This window comes from Tetrao urogallus (genome assembly GCF_951394365.1).
Source record: "Tetrao urogallus genome assembly, chromosome: 15".
Taxonomy (NCBI): domain Eukaryota; kingdom Metazoa; phylum Chordata; class Aves; order Galliformes; family Phasianidae; genus Tetrao; species Tetrao urogallus.
In genome coordinates, this window is record NC_136828.1 from 7,326,636 (window position 1) to 7,349,709 (window position 23,074).

Consider the following 23,074-nt stretch of genomic DNA (forward strand, 5'->3'; position numbering starts at 1 on the left):
TCACGTCCGTCTTGTCTTCTGTTTTTTTGTCTGTCTCTTTGCATCCTCTGGGCCACCTGTGTCAGAACCTGCCTGTCCAAGAGCGCGGACCCCTTGCAGTCGAGTCGTCAGCTGCAGCAATAAAGGAATAAGCTGGGCCAACAAAAAGAGGAAATAGTTTGTGATTATGATGGCTTGTAAGGTCTGCACAGTAGTGTTCTTCAGAATGGTAGACTCCCAAACAAATAGAATCCATTGCATAAACAGAACATCTACAACATCTAAAAAGATGTCAGAAAACGGCAGCAATTCTTTGGAAAGAAAGTAAGCTGAACTTACTGAAACTTCTGATAATCAAAACCAAAAATCATCCCTAGTTTTTTTTCTTGCAGTCATTCATCTACGATTAGGATTTGAATTCTGAGTCTGGACAGCCCACTGATTTGCAAGGCATTTTCAATGCCACTGAAAAACCCTGGAGAAACTCATGTTCTGTGCAGTATACTCAAGTTTGAAAAGAAATCGCATTGCACAGTTTTTCTTCCCCTCTTACCATCAAAACAACAATCCAGGCCTATCAGATAAAGCTTGAAAGAACACAGTTTGTCAACAAATAAAGGAGGGTAACATGGTAGTTCCTTATATTCCTCCTGAGAGTTTTACACTGAGGGCATAACGCCAAAGAGATCAGGCTCAATGACTTGCAAGAGTTTTTTTACTCTGACTATTCCTGAAGTCAATAAAATTTATTTTGTTCCTGTCATATACCTGGATAGAACAAAACATATGCCCTACCTTATCGTGGTTGTAGCCAGCCAACAACAGAAGCAGCGTCAGTGGCAATGCAATGTAAGATCCTTGGGCAATATCTTGCTCAGGTAGCTTTCTCTGAAAATAGTGTATATAATGCATTTTATTATTTTTTAACAATTATTTTGACTGGGAATTCTCTCAACTTTAACTAATTGTAGCAAAAGAACCATGTAGAACATCCAGTCCTTCCCATCTGGTTTCCTTTCAAGCACCTAAAATTTATTCAACTTTCAATTTTCAATCAGATCAGACCCATTCATCTGCTAATTTCTTCTTGGGGTTTGTTGTTTTTTAAAGCTAATTCACCAATGGTCAGTCTCCACTTTACAGTCAACCTGTTGTGCATCTTGCCTATATCACAAGCTGCCTAAAACTCTCTGACCCCATTGATAACACCACAGCAGCCAAACTAGCACAACATCTTTCAGGCATATTTGCGTCCTTCATTATTAACTGCTGTTTCACCTCATGTTTCACTGAACATGCAGTGATGCAGAAAAGAAATAGATCATTTAAGTATTACAGGACAAACACTTCCCTACACTGACTGCACTATTCAGCTCCAAGGGTGCAAAAGACATCTCTCTCTCTTACAGGAGAGGAGATTTCTCCTGACATTAGTCTGAGAATCCATCTGCTTTGGGCTCCAAGAACTGAAAACTTTCATTTGGGCTTGCTGACACTTTTTTCCTCTATAAAAGTTTTTAAAGGGAATCCCAGCCACAATCTTATCTTCAGCCCCCAGTTACTGCATCCTTTCAGTTACTGTCAAGGCTACAACTCCATTCTGAACTCCCCATTTGCCTCCCATAATATAACAGGTCATTACATCACTGTTCGATGCCTTCAACATGGCCAAAACCAAATTACCAAGTTTACTGCCACATTAATGTCTCTCATAAAGCTCTTTATATTTACGTTAATAGAAAGTTAGGCCAAGATCACAAGGTATATGCAGGCTACACTGCCCAGACATTGCTCTCAAGCTCAACATCTGAAATGAACATCTACCTATTTTGTACTTACAGTGGGACTGAAGACCAATGTAATGTGCTTATGATATCCAATGGAAGTGAAGGAAACTTGAGGCAGGATGTAGTCATACTGTGACTTAGACAACGTAGAATCCAGCAGCACCACGTAATTCTGTGGGTATAAAACAAACTCTAGGCTACAGCACCAGTAGCAGTCTGAGGCAAAATTAGATTCAAAGGCAAAGGTCAGTTTAATAGACTTCGCATGCTCTGAGACACAAGTCACCATCAGCATGAATACAGTACTGCAGGCAAACCAGAAGTAATACTTCAGTGTGCTTAGGGGAAAAATAATAAAGCTAATTAGGCCAATTATTCAGAAATATTCTTACCTCTCCATCTCGGAGCAGTGGAGGGAAGTGGAAGAAAAGGGATTGGCCTAAGTTGACTGTATGAATTGGGTTGTCAAGATTTTCACTTTTATAAAGCTTCACCTGTGAGGGAAAGAAGAGATCACAAGAGGTATTTCTGAGTCTGCACTAGAACAGCCCATACAACTATATGATTAAAGTACTTCAAAATTCATCACAGGCTGTATAAACAGAAACATATCAAGTACGAACATCTGGGTTTGTCCTAAGATGCTATGTGAAAAATCACAGAAAGAGACTTTTAAAATACAATTAAAATACCATTAGGGAAGAATGATATTTTCCCATATCTAGATGTATTAGACATAGTCTGTGCTGTGCAATAAAGAGAATACAGTAATTCTTTTAAATAATCCCAACAGTTTCACAGGAATTTGGAGCTGGAGTTTGTTTCTAATTTCTCTGGTAAGCTCATTTTGTCGAGTTTCAATTTCTCTGTCCTTACTTCACAAATTAGACATCCCAAGGTACAAAGTAAGCCTGAAATACCGAGAAAACACTGTCTGCTCAGAAATGAGCGTAATTAAAAGAGGACTGCATCATACTCAGATAAGACTACAGAATGCTTTCCAGTGACCCTGCAAAAAAACACTGGGAAATCAATGGCAAAAGCAGTTGACAGAGATCACAGGCTTGAACTTACACATAACGTGGACAAATACTCAGGAGACGTAATCACATTTCCACTTAAATCAAACTGATTGATTTGCCGGAACGCAATAATATTAACATCATCAATGTCGCTGTTCCCAACCTGCAACATACGACACAGTCATGTTTTTGCAGACAAAGAAAGAACTAAAGCAGGTTTCTTTCAAGTGCTTTTCTGTCCTTAAAAAAAAGGCAAGCCAGTTTCGATACTATTAGTACAATCTACTGCCTACAGCTCTCAGTTGCAGTACATAAGTTTCACTTGATTTTCTGAAACTTGTGTTGCCATTCACTTCCCTTTCCAACCAGCAACCACTCTCAGCAAGAGACGGTAAGGACATGAAAGAATTCTACCTGTTTTGCTGCAAAGGAGAGCATCTTGGTCAGGCATGAGTCTGAGTTCAAATAATGACCATCTTCCACTGAAAAGCTCTAGGCAACTAACTAATTAACTAAGGTTAATTAACCTCTGCCAGGTGTCAAGAGATAGGTGAGTAGTTTGAGTCTGTAAGGATGGACTATTTAACAAGATCTCATCAGTCCTAAATTCAAAGTTATTGTTACATTTTACAAAGATTTCCTAGTCTGGATGACAACTTCATCTGCATCGAGACTGCAAGATTTGGACCAAAGAAACCACAGTAAGTGGTATTTATTGATCTGTAATTGAATATGAAGAGAAATAATACAACAATTTATGACAATTTCAAATCATCATTTCTCTGTCCCACATCATAAAAGAACACTGAAAAGTAAGCTGCATATTTATTCTCTTATTTCTTGACACATAGCTTTTGTGCTGCAAAAGAATCCTTTTCACTTGCTTACTTGTTGGGCCATATTGCAATTCTAAGCTATGGTGCTGACACAATAGGAGCTAACCTGCTGAAAGCCACTTGACTAAACAGAATGCATTCAAATACACTGCTGTCAATTTAATGCCTACACAGATGCATTTTAAATGTAATGGATACCACAAAATTAAAAAAAAAAAAAAAAAAATTACCTCAATTGCCCGGTGCTGTGGTAAAGCTCTTTCAATATGATCATTGCCTTCAGCTTTGAGTTGTACGTGATACACACAGCCTGGCTACAAGCAACATTCAGATAATAAGTCTTAACACTAAATAGCATGTACTTTAATTTTAGAAGACAGTAGTGAATTTTCCAACATTCCACAAGTTTTCTTATCCTAAATAGATAATTTAACTCACTAACTCCTTTAAGTGCGTTCATTTCCAGAAATTCAGTTGCTGCTTTTCCCACAGAACAGCTCACTTCACACATATGCTATACAGTCAACAAGATACACACACCCAACAGACTTCTAAGATACACTTGCTGCAGAATTTTCACATTCTAGAAGCTAAAGATGAGATTTCCCTGCTACAGCACCTGTAGCACTGGTGAGACACATTCATGTGTCACACCATGGGAGCTGTTCAGTTCTTGTGAAGGCAGTCAGAAAGTTGCCCAGATTTGCACTATAAAAATGTTCCCCCTCTGCAAGAAGGAATCATCACTCACAGCCTGTCCTAACAAAAAGAGTCTCAAAGATCTTTGTGTGATGAAAAGACAAAAATCTGTAGCTAATTCATAAAACACACTGTATTGTTCCATTACCACACTAACACAAACTTAAATGAGAGAAAGCTTCTCATCCTTACCAGGAGGCCACGCAGTCGGAACTTGCCCTCTTCATCAGTTACTGTATCTTCTCCATAGATGCTACACCCTTCCTGCCCCACAGCTTCTACTGAGACTCCTTGCTCAGGCTCTCCATTTAATGAAGAAACCGTGCCGTAACAGCTAGAGGGAGAAACAATCGATAATTATGTGCAAATGCTGTTCTAATGTGTATTTTTAAGACATGATTGTTATAACTCATGAGAAAAGTACTTCATATATTTAGCATAGCATGCAAAAGCAGAATTTGTAACATATACACCTAGAACTGTTTCAAAGCATTTAAATTAGCTGCAGTTCAGAGGACAGCTTAAGGAATCCAAGTTCCCAACCCTTCAAGAAAAGTAAGACTTACCCCAGAGGACAGGGAAAGGGAGGACCCTTAAGTCAGACACCCAGAGTGCTACACAGTCCCCAGAATAAATCTCTCCTCTCCCACTGAACACAGCATAAGCCACTCGCAGTGCCACTGACACGGTACCTTCTCAGCAATGTTTTTCCTTACAGTTGTGTCGTGGGCTTAGCTAGTATATCCACACGCATGAAAAAAAGGCTACAAACAGTACTCTCAAGCACCACAGTATTTAAATTGTGCCTTCAAAAGTACCTCCAAGCCTTCAGAACAAACTTATATCAGAAGAAAACCCATATTTTGCATAATGCATCCTGATACAGTACACAGCATTTTGCACAGTTTATCATCTCCACTGACCTGTAAGCTGTTCTGTAACCAGTTATCCGAATTTTAAGATTTTGTCCTTCCTGCACTTCAATCATTTGCGATGATGGTTCAAAGCGAAATTCTTTCATCATGGGTTTAAAATAATACTGCCCTGGACTCTGCAAAGATGCATAAAACAAGCTGTTGTGTCACTATCAATAAACAATTCACCAGCTCCAAACAAATATTTTTCTCTTAGAGCTCCCTGAAGACCTACCCTTCTCTGTTCTAGCTATAGTTTAAACTGTCTGGAAAACATAAACAGGGAACACATCAGACAGTGAACTGGTGGAGCTCTACCAGAAAATAAAGCCTGAAAAGGGAAAGAACTATGACTCTAATACTTCATCACAGCTGCAAGGAAAGGAAAGTGACCAGGAGAGAAGGAAGTTTGGAAGGAAACTATTCAGTCATGTCTACACAAATGTACATATCAATAATGTTATTAAATTTGTTTCCTCTAAAGACTAAAATGAACCAAGCCTGTTTGCTGGTGATCATGTTTATAGACTGCAAGTTCCTAAATGAGATCAATCAACATCATCTATTGCATGTTGGGGACAAAACTTCCTCCAGCTTATATTTCACATCTTCCACTAGCTAACATTTTAAGTGCTAGTAGAACCTACATCTCCCAGTATGAGTTATGACTTCATACATCTTCCTGTCACTGAGGAGCACTGATTACATCTCTCTTTCGGAGGGCAAAGTTACACAGCACTACACACACAATCACTTTCAGAACAATCAATTTTAACTTACCAGATTGGAAAAGGTCAGCATGCCATTATCCTGCGTAAGGAGGTTGGATCGGAACACCCCTCCACTGAGAGACAGGAGTACTCCAGCAAGAGCCTGGTCATCCTCAGATTTAATCTGTTTTAACAAAAGCCATAGCTATAATTGTAAGAGAACATTCTCTCATGAAAAGATGCTCAACTCAGAAGCCTCTAAGAGTATGCCAGCCACATGTGCATTGTCACGCTGCAGGGCTACAGAACCTTCTGCTCTCAGGATCTGAGCAGACACAGGCACATGTACCAAACACACCAGAACAGCCACTCTCCAATTCACAGGACATGGTAGGGACCAGAACAAAGTATCCCAAGACTAAAGCCAGGTTCCAGCTGGACCAGGTTGTACAAGAAAAAATCCCCTTCAGATACAAGAGAAGGTTGTCAAGTTCTGCAAAAGCAAATAAATCCAGTCTTTTGGATTACAAGCTCTTATTTTTACTCCATAAAAAATGTGCAGCAAGTCACAACTAAATCACTGAGATTTGTTTCCATTATGATAAAGTTACCTGGTTCCCATTTCCATACTTGTTTGTGTTTCCCTGGGACACGTGGGTTAACATTTTTGCCTGTCTAGCTTTAACAAAACACCATTCAGAAACTTAAGCGCTTAGATGTGCTTACCTCAAATGTCACACCAGCAAGAGCAAAAGCTTTGAAGTCACCAACTGTTCCTTCTACTGCAGTCAAAACAAATCCTTCTTTCTGGGCAGTAACTGTATATTCCAAGTCACTGTGGAGAGGCCCAACACTTCAAAATACAAGGAAAGAAACATTCACTTCAGAAGAAGTATTTGAATATCACACAGGTGTGTTGTCAAGTCACTATGGCACTTAAACGAAAGAATCCAAAACATCAAAACAGATCTGCTAATTACCTGTAAGCACCTTTGTCATCAGTGAAAACTGTGATGAGAGGAGAAGGCGCTCCCTTTTCACCAATGACAATCTCAACACCTTCCAATTCAGGATGAATCCGCCCTTCCATAAATAAGCCTGCTTTCCCATGAATCTCTATCAGCTTTCCAGGACAGCTCTCTTGGTCGTTGCAAAGGGGATTCAAAACAAACAAGTCAAGAATACACTCAATATTACATCTTACAGCAAGAGTTTTACTACTTCTAAAGAAACAGTCGAAGTTCTTTTGCCTTGGAGTCAGAGATCAACCTACACAATATATGGCTCCTTGTCACACCTTAAAACATCCAAACATTCACCCAATTCAGAAACTGAGTTCCAAAGCTGTAAGCACGTGGTTAGCATAAAAAATCTGGATTTGCTAAGTGCTTCGTAGGTTCATAACGTACCATGCACTGCAGCCACGTGGAAAGCATTCCAACAGCAACAAAATTTTCTGACATCAAACAGAAGTCAACGTATGCCATGTTTAGTGACAGGTAAATTTTTTTTTTTTTTACATTATGTACTTAGACTGTGCACAACAAAGAAGCACATAAAAGGTACCGCATGTTTCTCAGACGCTTCAAATACAGGATGTTCATTTAGGAATCCTAGGGCAAGATGGACACTGATACAACAGGCAGCATAACTGACTGCTGGTAGCCCTCACAATTTTGGAAGTGTGAGGGTTTTTGTTTGTTTGTTTGTTATGGGTTTGTTGTTGTTGTTTGTTTGTTTCTAGCTACTTTTATTGGTCTAATGTAATACAAAGGAAAAACTGATAGGAACTTCAACTGATTATCATACTCAAAATACACCTAGCACCTGCACAGCTGTTTTTCTCAATAAGTGTAATATAAGTAGCTGAGAATCTGCTGTAATATCCAGAAACTGTATTTATATTTACCTCCACTAACAACTGTTTCCACATAAGGTGGGTAGAAAAGAAGCTCTTTTGAAGACGGTGTCACGGTAATTTTCTCTCCAGACCTACAAAAACAAGACAGCATTAGAAGAAAATGAAATCAGTGTCTCTCACATAGGACAAAGCACTGCGTATTGACCTCAGAACATTTCTAAATACACTAAGGGGAAAACACCAGCAATAATATAAGCAAAATTCTTACAGTGTGGTATTAGTTTTCATTTTGCTAACAGTCAGCCAGAACAGATACCCACAGCTCCTTCCTATGTGGAATAGATCAGTATTTTGTTTGTTGGAAAACCGAGACAGCAGTCCAAAGAAAACATCCTTCCCATCAGAGCTTGGTAGTACCTTGCCCAGTATGAAAATTCATATAAAAATGGTCCTTGAAGTTCCTCCACCATCTCCTGCACTGGTGGCTTTGTTCCCTCCTCTTCTTGGCCCTTCTTTTCTCTCTCCTGTCGGCGGGTCTCAATTTCTGCCAGCTGCTGCTCCCTGCGTAACTCCTGCACAGATTTCAATGGCCCTAAAACTAAGGCAGGTTCACTGTCAATAGATGACCTGAAAACATAGCAAAGATAACAAAATAAGCTCATTTCATACAAAGGAAAAGATACTGTTTTATATGTTAATTAGAGTCTTTACAACACAGCAGACACATCCCAGATATTTTTTTAAAGGTATTCCTTTCAATCTTGCTCTTTATTCCAAGCATAAATAAAACTTTCATACTCCTAACAATCAGTTACTGCTTGACCATAGGGGCTACTGGTAACATAGCAGGTCCAGTTGGAAAGGACCTATTTGTAACACATTATATTCACATATTCTGCCACATCATGCTATAACCATTCAAGAAGTTATAGCCCTGCTGTCTCCTCCTTCCCAGCCACATCTAAGCACCCAAATGCGTAGCCAGCATAAAATAACTAACTAAATAACATGCAGCTACAACTCAACCATGCTGCAGAATCCAGCACCCTAACTTAAGCTTCACTTAGTTTCCATAATAGAATCTCAGTTTTGCAACAAGGAACATAGTCCAGCCCTGCTGCAGTGGAATGACCTCCCACAGAAGCAGTGACAAGTCAGAGCAAGCAGCAAATTCTTAAGCCAAAGGAACAGTTTGCAAGAGTGCCTTTAACAAAGCCATCATGAGAGGCCGGAATTTCAAAACTGAGAACAGGATAAAGGCAGAAAAGAGTTATACAAAATCAACAAGAAGACTGGCATCTCTATTTTTCAGTACTAGGAACCTTCCCTCAGAACATACCTCTTAAATATAGAGTACATAAGAAGAAAAAAACTTCTGTCACAAGCAAATACTTCCAACAGTTGGCAATTCCCAGAAAAAGTGCTGAGTTCCAACCTATCTGCCCTACACCTTCCAACCATCCAGCTGTCTTACCACTGTCTACCAAACAGATGGCTAGATAAGCTCATCTCATCCCCATTCTTTAAACCAACTCAGAACAACGGATATTGTTACATTGTCTTTCCCAGCAATTTCTTCTAGTCTCCAACCACTCTTTGTACCTTATCTCCTGTCTTGTCCACAATAGACTGAAAAACTGATTCCAAATATTGCGAAATTCTCTACAAGTTGTGAAATGAAATGATTACCAAAATTTTTTCCTAAGACCACTTTAGATTATCAGGATAATTCCGTCTCCTGCTTCAGTACTGACCTATATCCTAGTTTTTCTTTTTTGAGGTAAATATAAACAACTGCTTTAACACATTGAGTTTCATTAAGACTTTAAACCATTTCTCTGCAGCTTCTGATTAACTGAAATTAAAGACATCACTGCTCTAAATGTGGTATGCAAGCACAGACTTTTAAAAGCACGTGCCTTGCTTTGAAATCCAGAACTGCTCCCTTTACATTGACAGCATTTCACAAAACAGACTTCAGCCTTCATACAGGCTGGAACAGCCAATGGCAACTGAGCTGCCTCCACAGTCCCCAGTAGTCTCAAAAAAACCCCACCAGCCAGGACTATTAGTATAAAATCCACCCTCTTGCTAAACTGCTTTTAAAATTCTAATGGCTCTCTTCTGTCTCAGTGCTTCTTTTCTGGCTGCTGTTGTTGCCCAGCAGTTGCAGTTGTGGGCTCATTAAACTCAGGGACTCAAGGAAGGGCTATTGAGGAAATCTGTTTCTCCACAAAGATGTTTTCTACACTCTAAGTTTGAGACCCTCTAGTTCAGAGTAACTGAACATCAGGAAAGCATTAAAACACTCATTGTTATCACCCACTTTCAGGCAGATCTGGCACCTCACACAATTAAAGCTATTCACAAATCAGTGCTTCCCAATGAGCTGTCTGTTCAGCTAAACATAAACTGGCACATTAGTGTGTAATCACTCAGCATACTTTTCCTCTTATAGCTCTCCCCACATCAATAACAATGCTCTAAAGCAGCAGATTCTTATTCTGAGGTAATAAACTAAGAAAAAAATAGTCCTGGTGCTAAACAGCGCAGAGAAAACAAAAATAATACCTTCTGAATTCAGAAATTTTGGTTCATTAAAATGCATAATCACTCAGAAAATCATTTCTTTTTACCATGTCATACAAGCAGGAAGAAGCTATATTGAAATCAAGTGACTATGTACAAAACGAGGGCTGAGAATTATTTCTCTGTCTACAAAGAACTCAAAGAACAGCTTAAAAACCTCCTGCAGTCCAGTGTAGGATGCCATTCCCTTAAAAGTAGCCACTGGGGTATTAAAACCAGAATAAAACTTTATGAGAGGGATGTCTTTCCTCCTCTTTTTACAGCCACATTTCTTTGTTCTTACTTAATGGTAATAGTCACATCCATCAGTTTATCTGTTACAATTGTGCCAAGGACATGGTGTCGAACAGCAGTGAGCGTCAGTATACTAGGAGAGGACCTGTAAATCAAAGCAACAAAGAGATGAACTTAAGGTTCCCTCCTAAAGAAAATAATCGGATGTTATTCAGCTGATTTTGTACTCCCACCATAAGCAGAAAGATCTTTATAAAACACAGTACATAAACTACACAACAAAGCTGTAGTGCTAATGGGATGTAAATTGCAAAGGTGGCATTTTGCAGACGTGAAACCCCAACTACTGCATGGCATTGGCCAAATTTCTTCCTTCCTTTGTGCTTCCCATCTCCTCTCAAGCTGATGTTGATTTGATTGAATTCATATGTACAATCTCTATACACATCAGAGGAACATTCACAAGTTAACAATACTGGGAGTGGTTCACAAAGATGCCCCAGATCTAATGGTACTTTGCTGCAGAAAGGTGTTCCTCTTTCAGTTCATGTATTCAGTTTGTGCTGGCTGATATTTAGTGGATCCCTCTTTGAAGTACTTTTGATTCAATAACAGAATTCAGTAGCGGGGAAAAAAAATATTTTAATGCTGGATTTGTTTGCTGTTCAGGAATTAGAAGCAGTCAGGGAGCAGAAAGCCTCTTTATAGGAGCAAAGCCATTAAGCACATTGCCAAATCATGACCTGGATATAACCTGGACACGACAAAACATGGCTGACTGGGGAGGATCCGCACTGCCCACTGGTAATTAGGGTGAATATCTATTCAGCCTGCAAAACAGAGGTGAGCAGCATCACCACAGACAGTTGCTGATACCAGGAATGTACAAGTGCTACGTGCTCTCTAGTAAACATAATATACCACTTTTTGCATTTCAACCCTTACAAGCCATCAACATTTTTCACTGAAAAGTCTCTCCTTTGTTACAAAGCAAAAAAGCATTAAAGACAGACAGCAGGCAGACTGAAACATCCATCTGAAGCAGCAAAAGCATCTTTAAAGCCTATCTTTAGTCACATTTTTCTTTTTTAAAGGGCAAGAAAACACGCCTGATACATTTTGCAAAGGCTTTCTTCTATTGGTTAGAGCCAGTCATAACAACTCATCCTGAATTCCTGAAAGAAAGTAGCTGCAGCAGAAGGAAGCTTTATGAAAGCACAGAGAGGTGTACAATTGAAAGCAGATTCTGCTCTTACGTGTCATAAGTGTAATACTCGTGTTCAAACTGGTGGCAGGAACGTGGGGTTACTTCGTACACACCTGCAAGCATTAAGCCAAAGAATGATCCACTGATACACAAACAAAGAAATAAAGCTTACTGAGTTGCCTGAATTCTGAAGACTACTTATGACCTGAGGTACAGAAAGAATTGCCAAGTTTGACTATAGTAAGTTAATTTGTCTCTTCAGTCACAGATCACTACTGGAAGCTGTGTTGACTTTCTAATGTACACTGATACAAAATGTGGCACCTCAACAGAGGCACATAAAAACAGTTACAAATATAACAGACCAAAGTCAGAAGCAATCTATTGTAATTTCACAGCTGATGGCCTTGGAGTTTCAGTGGTGGCTCTTTAATCCATTAGTGAACTGTGAATGAAACCAAAGACTCTAAGGATGAGCTATGCAAAGCTAAAAATAGAACCAAAATCAAATGCATTGGTTAACTGTCCTGTTAATGGGCAGTAACAAGTAATTAGCTCTAAAAAATTCAAAGTGAAAAAAATGCAAAACATTAAAACATTACTTTTTCTTGTTATAAATAACCCTGTGGTACCATTAATAGCTATCCTTCAGGAATCCTGTATTGAAATGAAACTTCTATTGATCAGTTACATTCCAATTACAGAATCAAACAAGATTATTCTAACATGCCAGACCAATGCCATTCATCTACTAAAAAAGAAAAAAAAAATAGAGAATTTATATGCTGAAACCTCAGAAGCCACAAGAGACTGTTGGAATTACCAGTAGCTTTGATTGAATGACTCTTTTTCTTTATCCAAGTAATATTTTATAGCTGTTACCTGGCTTTGAAAGACAGAATCTATTAACTCCTTTAGACAAGTTATAAACACCAACGTTCTCTGGCCCATTTCCATCCTGGTAAAATTCCTGTGAAGCCACAACACAATTACTATTAGCAACTACTGAACAACAAAATGAAAATAGCTCTTGCCTAATGGTACATTAATGCTTCTCTCTTACAGCAAAGAACAGCAGAAGACCATTTCACCAAATCTAAGAGACAAATCTCAGAGCACATTCAGCATTAGAGCTCCTGTGCTACAAGACCACCTACAGGCATGAGAAAGCTTTGATTCCAAGTGCAATCCAACCTACGTACACACGTTAATGAAAAAACACGAGGACGTTTGTTATACACATACCAGTGTAATTGCATGAGAAAGGGAACACCTCAGCATATATCCAGTCTGCCTGAATTCTACTCCTGAAACATCTTCTTCCATGATTTCCACCTCCAGTGATTTATTCTTCCAGCACCAGTCTTCATGTATAATGCTTACTGGAATACACATCACAGAAAGTTTTTAGTAATGTCAAATTGAATAAAAACTGTTTTCGTGGTGTAAAAAGCCCCTACCACACTGACTTCCCAGGCAAAAATCTTCAAAGTCAGATAAAAAAATAAATATCAGCACTGAAAAAATGCCTAAACAGACAATACTAAGAAAACCTGATGCACAGGCACACAGCAATTTTCCCAACTTTTTCAAGTTTGAGACTAACTCCACGCTGGGTATCACATGCCACATGCCCAAAGTATACAGACTAACACAGATTTAGAGAGCAAGGTAAGACTTCCAGCAATTCCCTATGATCCTACCTTTGTATTTGCCAGGTAGCACATTTTCAAACGTGAAGGCTACTGAGTCTGTACTTGCAGAGAGCTGGAGGTTACGTTTCTCACCCTGGCGGCTCACAGACTGTAACACCACCACCAAATCACCACAAGCATCTGCACAGAAAGGACATCAGAACATGAGCACACCCTGCCTTGCCGGCTTTCCTCCAGCACTAAATTTGTGGGCCCACCTCACACAGCAGAGGACAAAAGAAACATCTGAGAGGACTCAGAGAAAAAGGAAGAGGTAAAAAAGGAGTTAAATTCTAATCATCATCTGCTGGAATCAGTGGGTACTCAAGGACAAGAGAAGAGAGCAACATTTGATTCAAGTAAGGAGAAAACATTAACAGGACAGAGATTGCTAGTTTCTGGTGACACCCCTATCCTCCATTTTACAGGCAATGTATTTTCTCTGCATGCATTTTTCACTTCTGATACGTCTGACGCTGTTGGACAAAATGCCACACATCAGCCAGCAGCACTTCCTGCCAGAACTTACTGCCTTCTGGGGGAAATAAGTCAGAACTTATTGCTAGCAAGTATTAAAAACAGGTTCACAACTTCATCCCAAACATACTACTTACTAGGCTGTAAGGTCTCTTGATGAAAGACCTGTTTCCATCTATGTACTAGAAGTCAACTTACTTATCTGTCGATGGGGCTTGACCACAACAAGTGGTTTTAAAGCAAGTGGATTTAAACAGTACTGATTCACACACGTGCAGTGCTGAAGTTCTCCATTTCCATTTCACTTTCAAAACCACCTTACCTAAACAAGAGATCTTCCCCGAAACTGATGCCAAAAACTGAGAGAAGGTCACATCCATGACCGGTCTGTCTGTAACAGTAACAGGGAACACTCTGGGTTTCAAAGCCAATCCTGCTCTGGTCTCAGCCTCCGGAATAATTACCTGTTGAACACAGATCATCAGCACATCACCAGCTTTTAAATGCCAAATACGTCCAACTCTGCTGAGTTCAAATGACTTATCAGAAATCAGAAAATGGATATTTAACCATAAGTTGCAGCAAAACCAGCCTTTCAAAATATGCTTTTTAAAATTCCTCCAAAGAATTGCAGCAAATCTGAGCTGAAAATGATACAAAAGTTTCAAAAGTCCGGATGAGTTTCTACTCTGAGATCTCTCTTCTCCAGTTTCCACATGGCTATTTTATTTATCTAGGACAGTCAGAGACCTCATAACTGTGCACTTCCTATCTCTCAGCCTGCACAGTCCTCTACAATGCAAGGTTCACTGTGGTTGTGCCATGGCTCTGCAGTGACTAGTAACCTCAGGAGCCATCAGCACACCTGAAAAAGGCACACATCACTTTTCTTTTACAGGAAAATATATGAAGATAAGAAGCTCTCTGAGGGACATTACAGAGGAGGAAAGAAGAAAAACTGAAGAAGAATAGAGGAGGAAGAGAAAACTGCTCAGTCTTAATGGGCTGAAGTCCTTTTCACAAGTATAAAGGGAAAGCTGCATGAGAATTTCTGCTTACTAAAAAAAAACAAGCCTGTCATAGTTTAAATAGTGCAAACATTTAAAATGTAGCAAAATCTACAATTAGCTTCTCAAATTTTAGAAATTACGTGATTTAAATCTTCTAAAACCACTTAACAGTCCTACAGTGAAGAAACAGAAGTTCACTCTTACCTTAACACTGTATGCACCAGACTTTGCTTTAAAACAAAATGCTCCATGAGGGTCTGTTTCTGTTGTAACCGTTGATGCTCTGTCCTTGTCTTGAGGCACCATGGTTACCTTATATTTACTGATCTGTTTGACTGCATCAGGTAAGCGAGTTACTGAGATCTGGCCACACACACTGAACCTTTAAAATAAATGCCAACCACCAGAATACATATCACAATCCGACAAAACTCGTAGAAAACACTTGTTTGAAAATTTCCTTGATAAGCAAACTTTGTTATCTTGAGGAACTACTACATGAATGGGCGTCAATTCCTCCTAAAGAGGTTTGGCACAATACTGTATTAGACAGTTACACAACTCCCAAACAAGAGGAAAGTATCTGAAGTGCAGTGCCAGTGACAGCAAACTCTCCTTTTTTTGGTTCATGCACAGTTCTACAATTGCTCAATACCCTCATGTCGTAGAGCCTTTGCCTGCAAAGAAGGGATTATAAAAAGGGAATCTCCAAGGCTTAAGCAGTACTGAGCAAAGCACTGTGGATAAAACATAATTTTGCACTTACGCTGTTCTATTTCTCTTAAGTTTCTTGAGTAACATTTAACTCCTAACAAGTAACAGTACACCAGATGAGGCATGGCACGAGCAAGGACTACCCCCTCTGAAGACACTGTGCATGCAGCAATTTACATCTTCATGACACTGGCACTTACCCTGTTGCAATGATGTCTGCTAGCTGAGGCGTATTTGGTGCAATCTTCACTGTGATTGTATCAAAGAAGAGGTGCTCCTTTCTGGCATGAATTGTGTATGTTCCTGTTGTTATGTTCTCAAGACGGAAAGATCCATCAGCTTTTGTTTTTACTGGAACAAATAAAGTGGAGAGTTAAAAAAGCACAGCACGTTTTCACTGCCTATCTTTGTGCGTCAAAAGCACCAAAGGGCATTCACTGCTTTAGATTACTTTTAATTTAAATTGCACAACAATGAAACAATATTATGTTTCTTAGGAGACAAATCTTCATTTCTGTATTGCAAAGCAACACTTCTAATTTGGCAAATGTTCAAAGGAAATCATAAGAAATTCTCTACTACAGAACAAATGAACAGCTAATACTCTCATCTAAGCCAGAAAATATACAAAATTACTCAACTGTATGAAAATCACTGTAATATTACAAATAAATTATGAAAAAAGTAATGTATTATTGTGAAGATTTAATTCAGTAGTAGCATACCCTACTACTCCTGTACTTGAGCTTATTAAAGACTTCCCTGTAGCAACACACACCGAGATCACTGCATACCTTTAATCTGATTGTTTAGTGTCACAGTGGCATCAGCAACTCCTTCTCCTTCAGGACCATTCAGCACTCTGCCTGTGACAGAGAAACCCATCACATGGAAAACAGGCTGAAATGGGAAAGAAAGTTAACATTAATCTTTAGCCAGCAGAAGCATTCACATTTCTACAGCAATCAACATGCACTGCTATTCATCTCACACACATAAGAGAAATTAATTTCCAGATTTAGGGAAAAAAAAATAAATCACCAGGACAATCACAATGAAAGTAACTCGAGGCTTACTGTCCCACTAAGAGAAGGAACCAATTCTCAAGTCAACTGTATCAGTACCATTCAGAAGGCTCAAATCATACATCATAATGATATTACTCAAGAAATTCTGCAAACCACACAAATTTCCAAGTCCTTCTTGAAGAGAAGAAAATGTGAATGAGCAAACTTATTCAACTGGAAAGATTATTGCCTGTTTGTAACACAGACAGCAAAGTGAACACAGTAGACAGCTCTTCCCTATTTTGTTTCTTCCTAGTGAAAGGGAACGAGCACAGGAAATAAAGCATAATGCCAGATATTGTTGCCTACCCGCTTGGCACGAGGCTGCACGTAACAAATCTCTTTAAGCTTCTTACAAAGAAGTTTTTCCACAGCTCATCTGCTTTCTGTTAACATCAGTTACACTTTTACAGGAATGAACGGCACAAACCTCTCACTTCTCTTACCTCAATTTGTAAGCTGTCATGTTCTACAAAGAAGTCCAATCTAGATGGCGCAACATCAAAGGTAATTCTTTCTCCTCTGTAGAATGGTATCTGAAAGGAGAACACATCGCTCTGACTCCTAAGAAGCCATGATATCAGAACTCCTTTCCTTCACCATTTTCCACACCCTTATCACTAACAGACACCTCTATGGCCAAATGAGCTGCAAACCTGTTGGAAAAATAACTCAGAGTAACAGAGACAGAAATAAAGGCAATATTTCAAGACTGTCTGATGGATACATATAAAACTATGAAAAACCAGAAGAATAACCCTCCATTCAGAAGGTAATTGGTACTTGTGTGAGAGCTCACGGAGAGTTTAATCTAAGAGAATACGTGATCACTGGAGAATTAAAGGAAAGAGACAAGCTTGGATCCCTTTTCGGGATCAAACAGGTTGAGATTGCAAGACCATCGCTGTAGGCATCAGACATACAACAACACTCTCGTGCTTCCTGGACATAAATGAAGAGAATGGACAAAAAGAAAACAGGGATCTTAAACGATGTGGGGTAACCAAAGCCTGCTGAAGCTTTTGGCCTTCCATCAGTCCCTAGGGGTGGTTCTGGGAGTGGTCGGTGTATTCAGGTGATTTGTAACCAAGTTTCTTTCCCAGAAATCACACCACAGAGTTTTAACACAGCAATTTACTTCACTGCCAAATGCTTTAGGCTGGATTCTCCTTTTCCAATTATTTGAACCAGTTAGAAGTACTTCCAACTAATTCTGTTTTAGTAGCTATAAAATTATACATGAGCTAGCTTAGAAAGCAAAAGTTAACAACTCAATGGACAAACAAACCTACCACAGTGTATTTTCCACTTGGAAGGGAAAGAAAGCTGAAAGATCCATCTTCTTTTGATACAACGTTACACAAATAGGAGAGAGACTCATCTCGTGATTGGAATCCATCCACAGGAGAAATATTGCAGCCCACAACATCCTGGGACAATGAATGAGAGAACACAGAAAATAATTTGGGGACATGTACGACTCAAAATGGTATTCTGAGAATGAAGGATGGGAAATACAAAAGCCATTTTAAAGACAGTTTGACAGCACAGCTCACAATTCTTGTCTAGGTAAAAGGAAAAAATCAACCAATAACTAACTTCATGGTAACAAGGACAGAAAACTGGGAAACTCAGCAGCCCCCAGAACCCTAGGACTGCACTACATGTCTTAACATTAACTGACTTCAGCTCTGAGGATAAAGTTAACATTACAGAACAGATCTCTACTCTGTATATTAAACCACAATACACCACCAAATGTTCCAGAGTCTTTTCATAAATAACACTTTTAAGGTGGCAACAGAAGCTACTGATCTTTGATTCCATATCACAAGGGCAAAAAGTGACTGAGATCTTCTGTTGAAGGAAAATTACAGCATTACAGCCCCTGCACAGTGAAATTCAAAGTTTGTTTGGTAATAATTTCAGTCTTTTTTCAGAAACAGATCTTTCAAATAGTAGATTATAATCCTCATGAGGGAACATACTTATCAAACAACATTCAATGTGCAAAAAGATGCCAGTGGAAAAATACTGTCTTAGAACTGTAGCCCTTTACCTTGCTGACCCACAGTGAATACACAGAGCTATAACATCCATTATATTTTGCATTTGTTGCCTGCTTCAGCTCAAGTCTTAGTTTTCAATGCCCCTGAACAACCTGAGCATTGGGAAATTCATTTGAAAACAATAATGGAAAGGGAACAGAAGAGTTGAAGTTAAAATAAACTTTTAATTTCTTGGGTCTGAAAAATGCAAAGACCTCAAGCTTCAAGGTTGCCAACTATCAAACAGAAAGCTGTTGTGTTACATGTCTGAGTATTCCATTCAAGTCAGATGAAAAGCGAGCACACACACAGACATTGTATTACAATGGCCTTGTTACAAAATGAAAACAAATACATACAAAAACACAGCTGGAAAGGTTGTGCAGTTTGTCTTTTATAAGCCAAGCTCAAGATGAACAGAGGTAAGTGCCAGGGCACTATGAGTACACAAAGCTACTTAGCTTTCCACTTATCTCCATACTTGTACTGAAAAAGTTTCTGAAACACCATTACCTCTTTGGTCACTGAGGAGGAGAAAAGCAGGAACATGACCCCTTTCATTGGTTCTCCATCACTCCTTACTGACCCAGACACGTTGTAGCCAGCAACAATCAGAGGGCTAGCAGCATAAGCATTAGAACTGGTCACCCGTACCACTGTGTTTGACTGAAATACCAAAGCATGTACACTTGCATCAGAACTAGATATCAAATCTTGTTCACAGCACTATATAACAAACAGAAGCTGAGTATTCAATACAGAAATAGAAGAACCAAGAATAGCAGTACTCAAAGAGAATCCACCAGCTATTCAAAACAGAAGGATGCTAAAGCTGTTTTGAGTGCTTTTACTGTTTCACTGATTTAGGAATCGGTCAGGACTTCAGAGCTCAGAAAGCAAACAATCTGAGAGGAAAGGATTGCAGCATCTGCTATGACACCGAATTTCAAACCGAATGTATAGGGTTAGAAAACATAAAGCAGGAGCTCATAGCCAGTCTTCCCCCAGTTGGCTCCTCTAGCTCCAGATGAGGCTTGCACAAGGCAATTTCTTACCAGCCTCTGCTAAATTTAGGAAAACTGCATTAACCTGGTCCACTCACACAAACGTGCTCACAGAGCTGATCAAGACAAAGTCTAGACAACACACTCTCATTAAACATGTCCATCAGAACTTTTTTAGGCTCTAACCTCTTTCAACATCCAGGTGGGATGAGATGCAAAGATTTCATATTCGCCAGGAAGCACTTTGAAGAAAGCAAACCTGTAAAGCAAGAAAAAGCTGATGCTGCTGAAGAGTCATTAACACCTGTTCACAGAAAAGCAATTCATATTCTTCATGTGTTTCAGAACTTCTATAATCCCAGTCAATATGGCAGAACAGAAAGAATCTTGTGTGAACAAACAGATGAGGCATGCACGCATGCATATTCCCACACTCACTTTCCTCCAGGTTGGGTAATAGTTGCTTGTAAGTTTACATCACTGCCAGCGTTCCTCAGTACAACCTGGACTCCAGCAGGACCCAATGACTGACCTTTGCTGAGAACCTGTCAAAATGAAAACATTGCACAAGTGGATAAAAATAACTAGCAGAGGTAAATGTTTTTCTGAAGATAGAATTAGCATAAGATGGAATAAATAAACATAAAGGAATCTAACCTTTCCGTTCACAGAAAACCCTGTGAATACAAAGTTAATATCGCCTCCCTTCGTGCAAATGTCATTAATGCCATCTACATGGATGTCTACACTGGTCGGTTCTGGAGGGGAAGAACAATGAAACAGCACGGCAGTTAGTGACAAAGGAACCACAGAGACACTGTGCTTCAGCTTTACAAAACTCTTCCAGAAACGCACTAGCTCAAGTGCACCAGTTGTGCTCTGGAAGCCAAGTTACCCACCCACAAATTCTGATATTGAAAATCCTTCCCTGCTCATTAAAGACATTTTTATGAAAAATCCACATTATTTCTCATTAGTTCACGTGTTACTTTGTCAGTGTCTGCCTTACAGCTCTATTTTTCTACTGTACAGTCAGTATATTATTTATTAAAACCAAACAGGGTTTCTGCCTTTTACACAGCACGTGATTTTCCCTGCCAACTGCAAGCTAGCAGTAGTTGAAGTCCCACACTGCAAATACAGTGCCCTATTATAAGAAGAGATATGAACACTCACCAAAACTCCATCCCAGAGGAGGCTCAATTTTAAGAATGAAATCCCCCTAAAAATAATTTTAAAAAGCAATAACAGTCTTCACTGATTCAATTTAATTGAAGAATGAAAAAAAAAGTCAGAATACAAGCACAATGCTGCATAGAGTAATACAAGACACAAGAACCCCATTCTCCTCTCCTTCTAACTACTATTATGCTGTGTTCAAAAAGCTGCAGAACCTACCCAGACAGTCTGCAATGCTGAGCTTGTATCCTGACAGCTAAGAGCAAGAGTTAAGCAGCATCATGTTTATAATGCATCTACATCAAAGCTGGCTCATGCACAAGCAGTTCAGTGTTAGAAAGTATTCAAATCTCTCTACCTGCTTCAACAGATGTGCTCTAAAACCGCCTTTAGTGTTTCCACTGGGTGGTTCTACTCATACATTCTGCCCAAACATGAGATAATAAAATTCCAATCCTACTAAAAGTTCTGTGCCAAAAAGGCACCAATCTACAGAGATCCTCTTTAAATCAGCAGACACCACATGGGTTCTGAAGTTCGGCCATTAAAAGGCCCTGAGACCTAAGAATGAAACAAATGGGATAAGATGTGTCTAATGTCCTCAGATTTGAAGCAGATTTATTTCCAAACCACAAGCTAACCAATTCTTTACCAGAGCAAAACACTCAGATCACTTGAGGGCAGCTTGTATCTAATTTGAAAGTAAATATTTTTCCAGTTTAAATAAACACCAAAATATTGCTACATTCTAAGCTTTCGATTTCTTTATTTCAATGCTTAAGTCATATCTAATATCAGCAACTAGCCATTCAAATTATTTTCAATTCAATCATATCAAAACAGATATAGCAGAGCTACTGCTGTTGCTACTGGCAGATAACTGAAAAGCTTTATCCATACTCACACTGCCAGGACCTACACTTTTCTTTCAGCATTCCTACAGCTATGAGCACCGCACAGCTGAAGCTACCTGGCTTCCTCACTGTAACACCACTGAGAAATAGAATAACTGTATTACAAACAGAAAACCAAAGGAAGAGAAGTTGGATCCAAGCGTAACAAAATTATGTGCTGATCCAAATGCTGTTGTGATGGCAGCAGCTCGTGCCTCTGCTGCAGAGAAGACACTGCAGTATTTTGGTTTCTTACCTTATCATAGAGGGGAATCATAAAATACCCATTGTTTGGAGCACAATCTGTCTGGTATTTGAGAGTACCATGCTTTGTGTACAACTTAATCTATAAGAAAAAAAAAAAAAGATATTTTAAGAAACGCAACCAGAAGCAGAACCGGGAATTCTCCAAGCAAGTGCTTTTACACACAGCAGAGGGTGCACATCCCCCAGCGGCAACAGAGGTAACGGGGCAAAGGTTTACTGCAGGGCTGCCAGGGGAACCGCGGCACAGAGCTCAGCTCCGGGCTCGGGGGAAATCAGCAAGCGCTTAAACGAGAACCGCCCGGAGCAAGCCGAGTCCCAGCAAGCAGCAGCCGGAGCACGGGGCCCATCCTGCCGTCAGCCCGCCGGGCCGCACGGCCGCAACTCGGGAGGGAAAGGGGTGGCGGGAGCCGGCGCTGCACCCGGCGCTGCAAGGGGTCCCGCGGTGCGGCGCTGCGAAGGGGCGGCGAGGGCGCCCACCTCGATGAGGGAGTAGTTGATCTCCACGTCGGACTTGACGAAGCCGCCGCAGCCCACCACGATGTCCTCGGAGCCCCGCGCCAGGACGCAGCACAGGGCGCAGCACAGCGCGGCCGCCCAGACCCGCATGCCGCCGCCACGGACCTGACTCAGCGCCGCGCTGCCGGAAGGGCCGGGCGGGGCGCGGTGGTACCGATGCCGCCCTCTACCGGCTCGGCGGCCCCGCTGCTAGCCGACACCTCCGTCCCCATCCCGCAGCCGGGCCGTGACGAGTGGCGGGCGGTTCCCATGCGGCGCCGTGGCGGTGAAGCCCGCGACCCAGAGCGCCGAGCCGGAAAGTCCCGGCCGCAGCCCCTCGGGCCGGAGCCGCACCTCCGCCTCCCTCCCCCGCGGCCGGCGCCGCCCC

General features: G+C 40.3%; 1 protein-coding gene across 1 annotated transcript; it reads right to left on the bottom strand.

Moving 5' to 3' along the window:
- Positions 1-22,797, bottom strand: LOC306952211 (BOS complex subunit NOMO1; the record flags this gene model as incomplete). Its single annotated transcript, XM_079542873.1, has 31 exons — positions 1-132; positions 775-867; positions 1,819-1,938; positions 2,159-2,260; positions 2,841-2,951; positions 3,855-3,938; positions 4,516-4,657; positions 5,247-5,374; positions 6,018-6,131; positions 6,674-6,800; positions 6,928-7,087; positions 7,857-7,939; positions 8,226-8,435; positions 10,681-10,776; positions 11,888-11,951; positions 12,721-12,808; positions 13,084-13,220; positions 13,542-13,673; positions 14,332-14,473; positions 15,224-15,401; positions 15,934-16,084; positions 16,528-16,633; positions 17,247-17,336; positions 18,093-18,230; positions 19,362-19,514; positions 20,039-20,111; positions 20,291-20,397; positions 20,510-20,610; positions 21,029-21,074; positions 22,181-22,270; positions 22,669-22,797. The coding sequence occupies 31 exons, from the start codon at positions 22,795-22,797 to the stop codon at positions 1-3; spliced, it is 3,627 nt and encodes a 1,208-aa protein (XP_079398999.1).
- Positions 22,798-23,074: the final 277 nt, after the last annotated feature.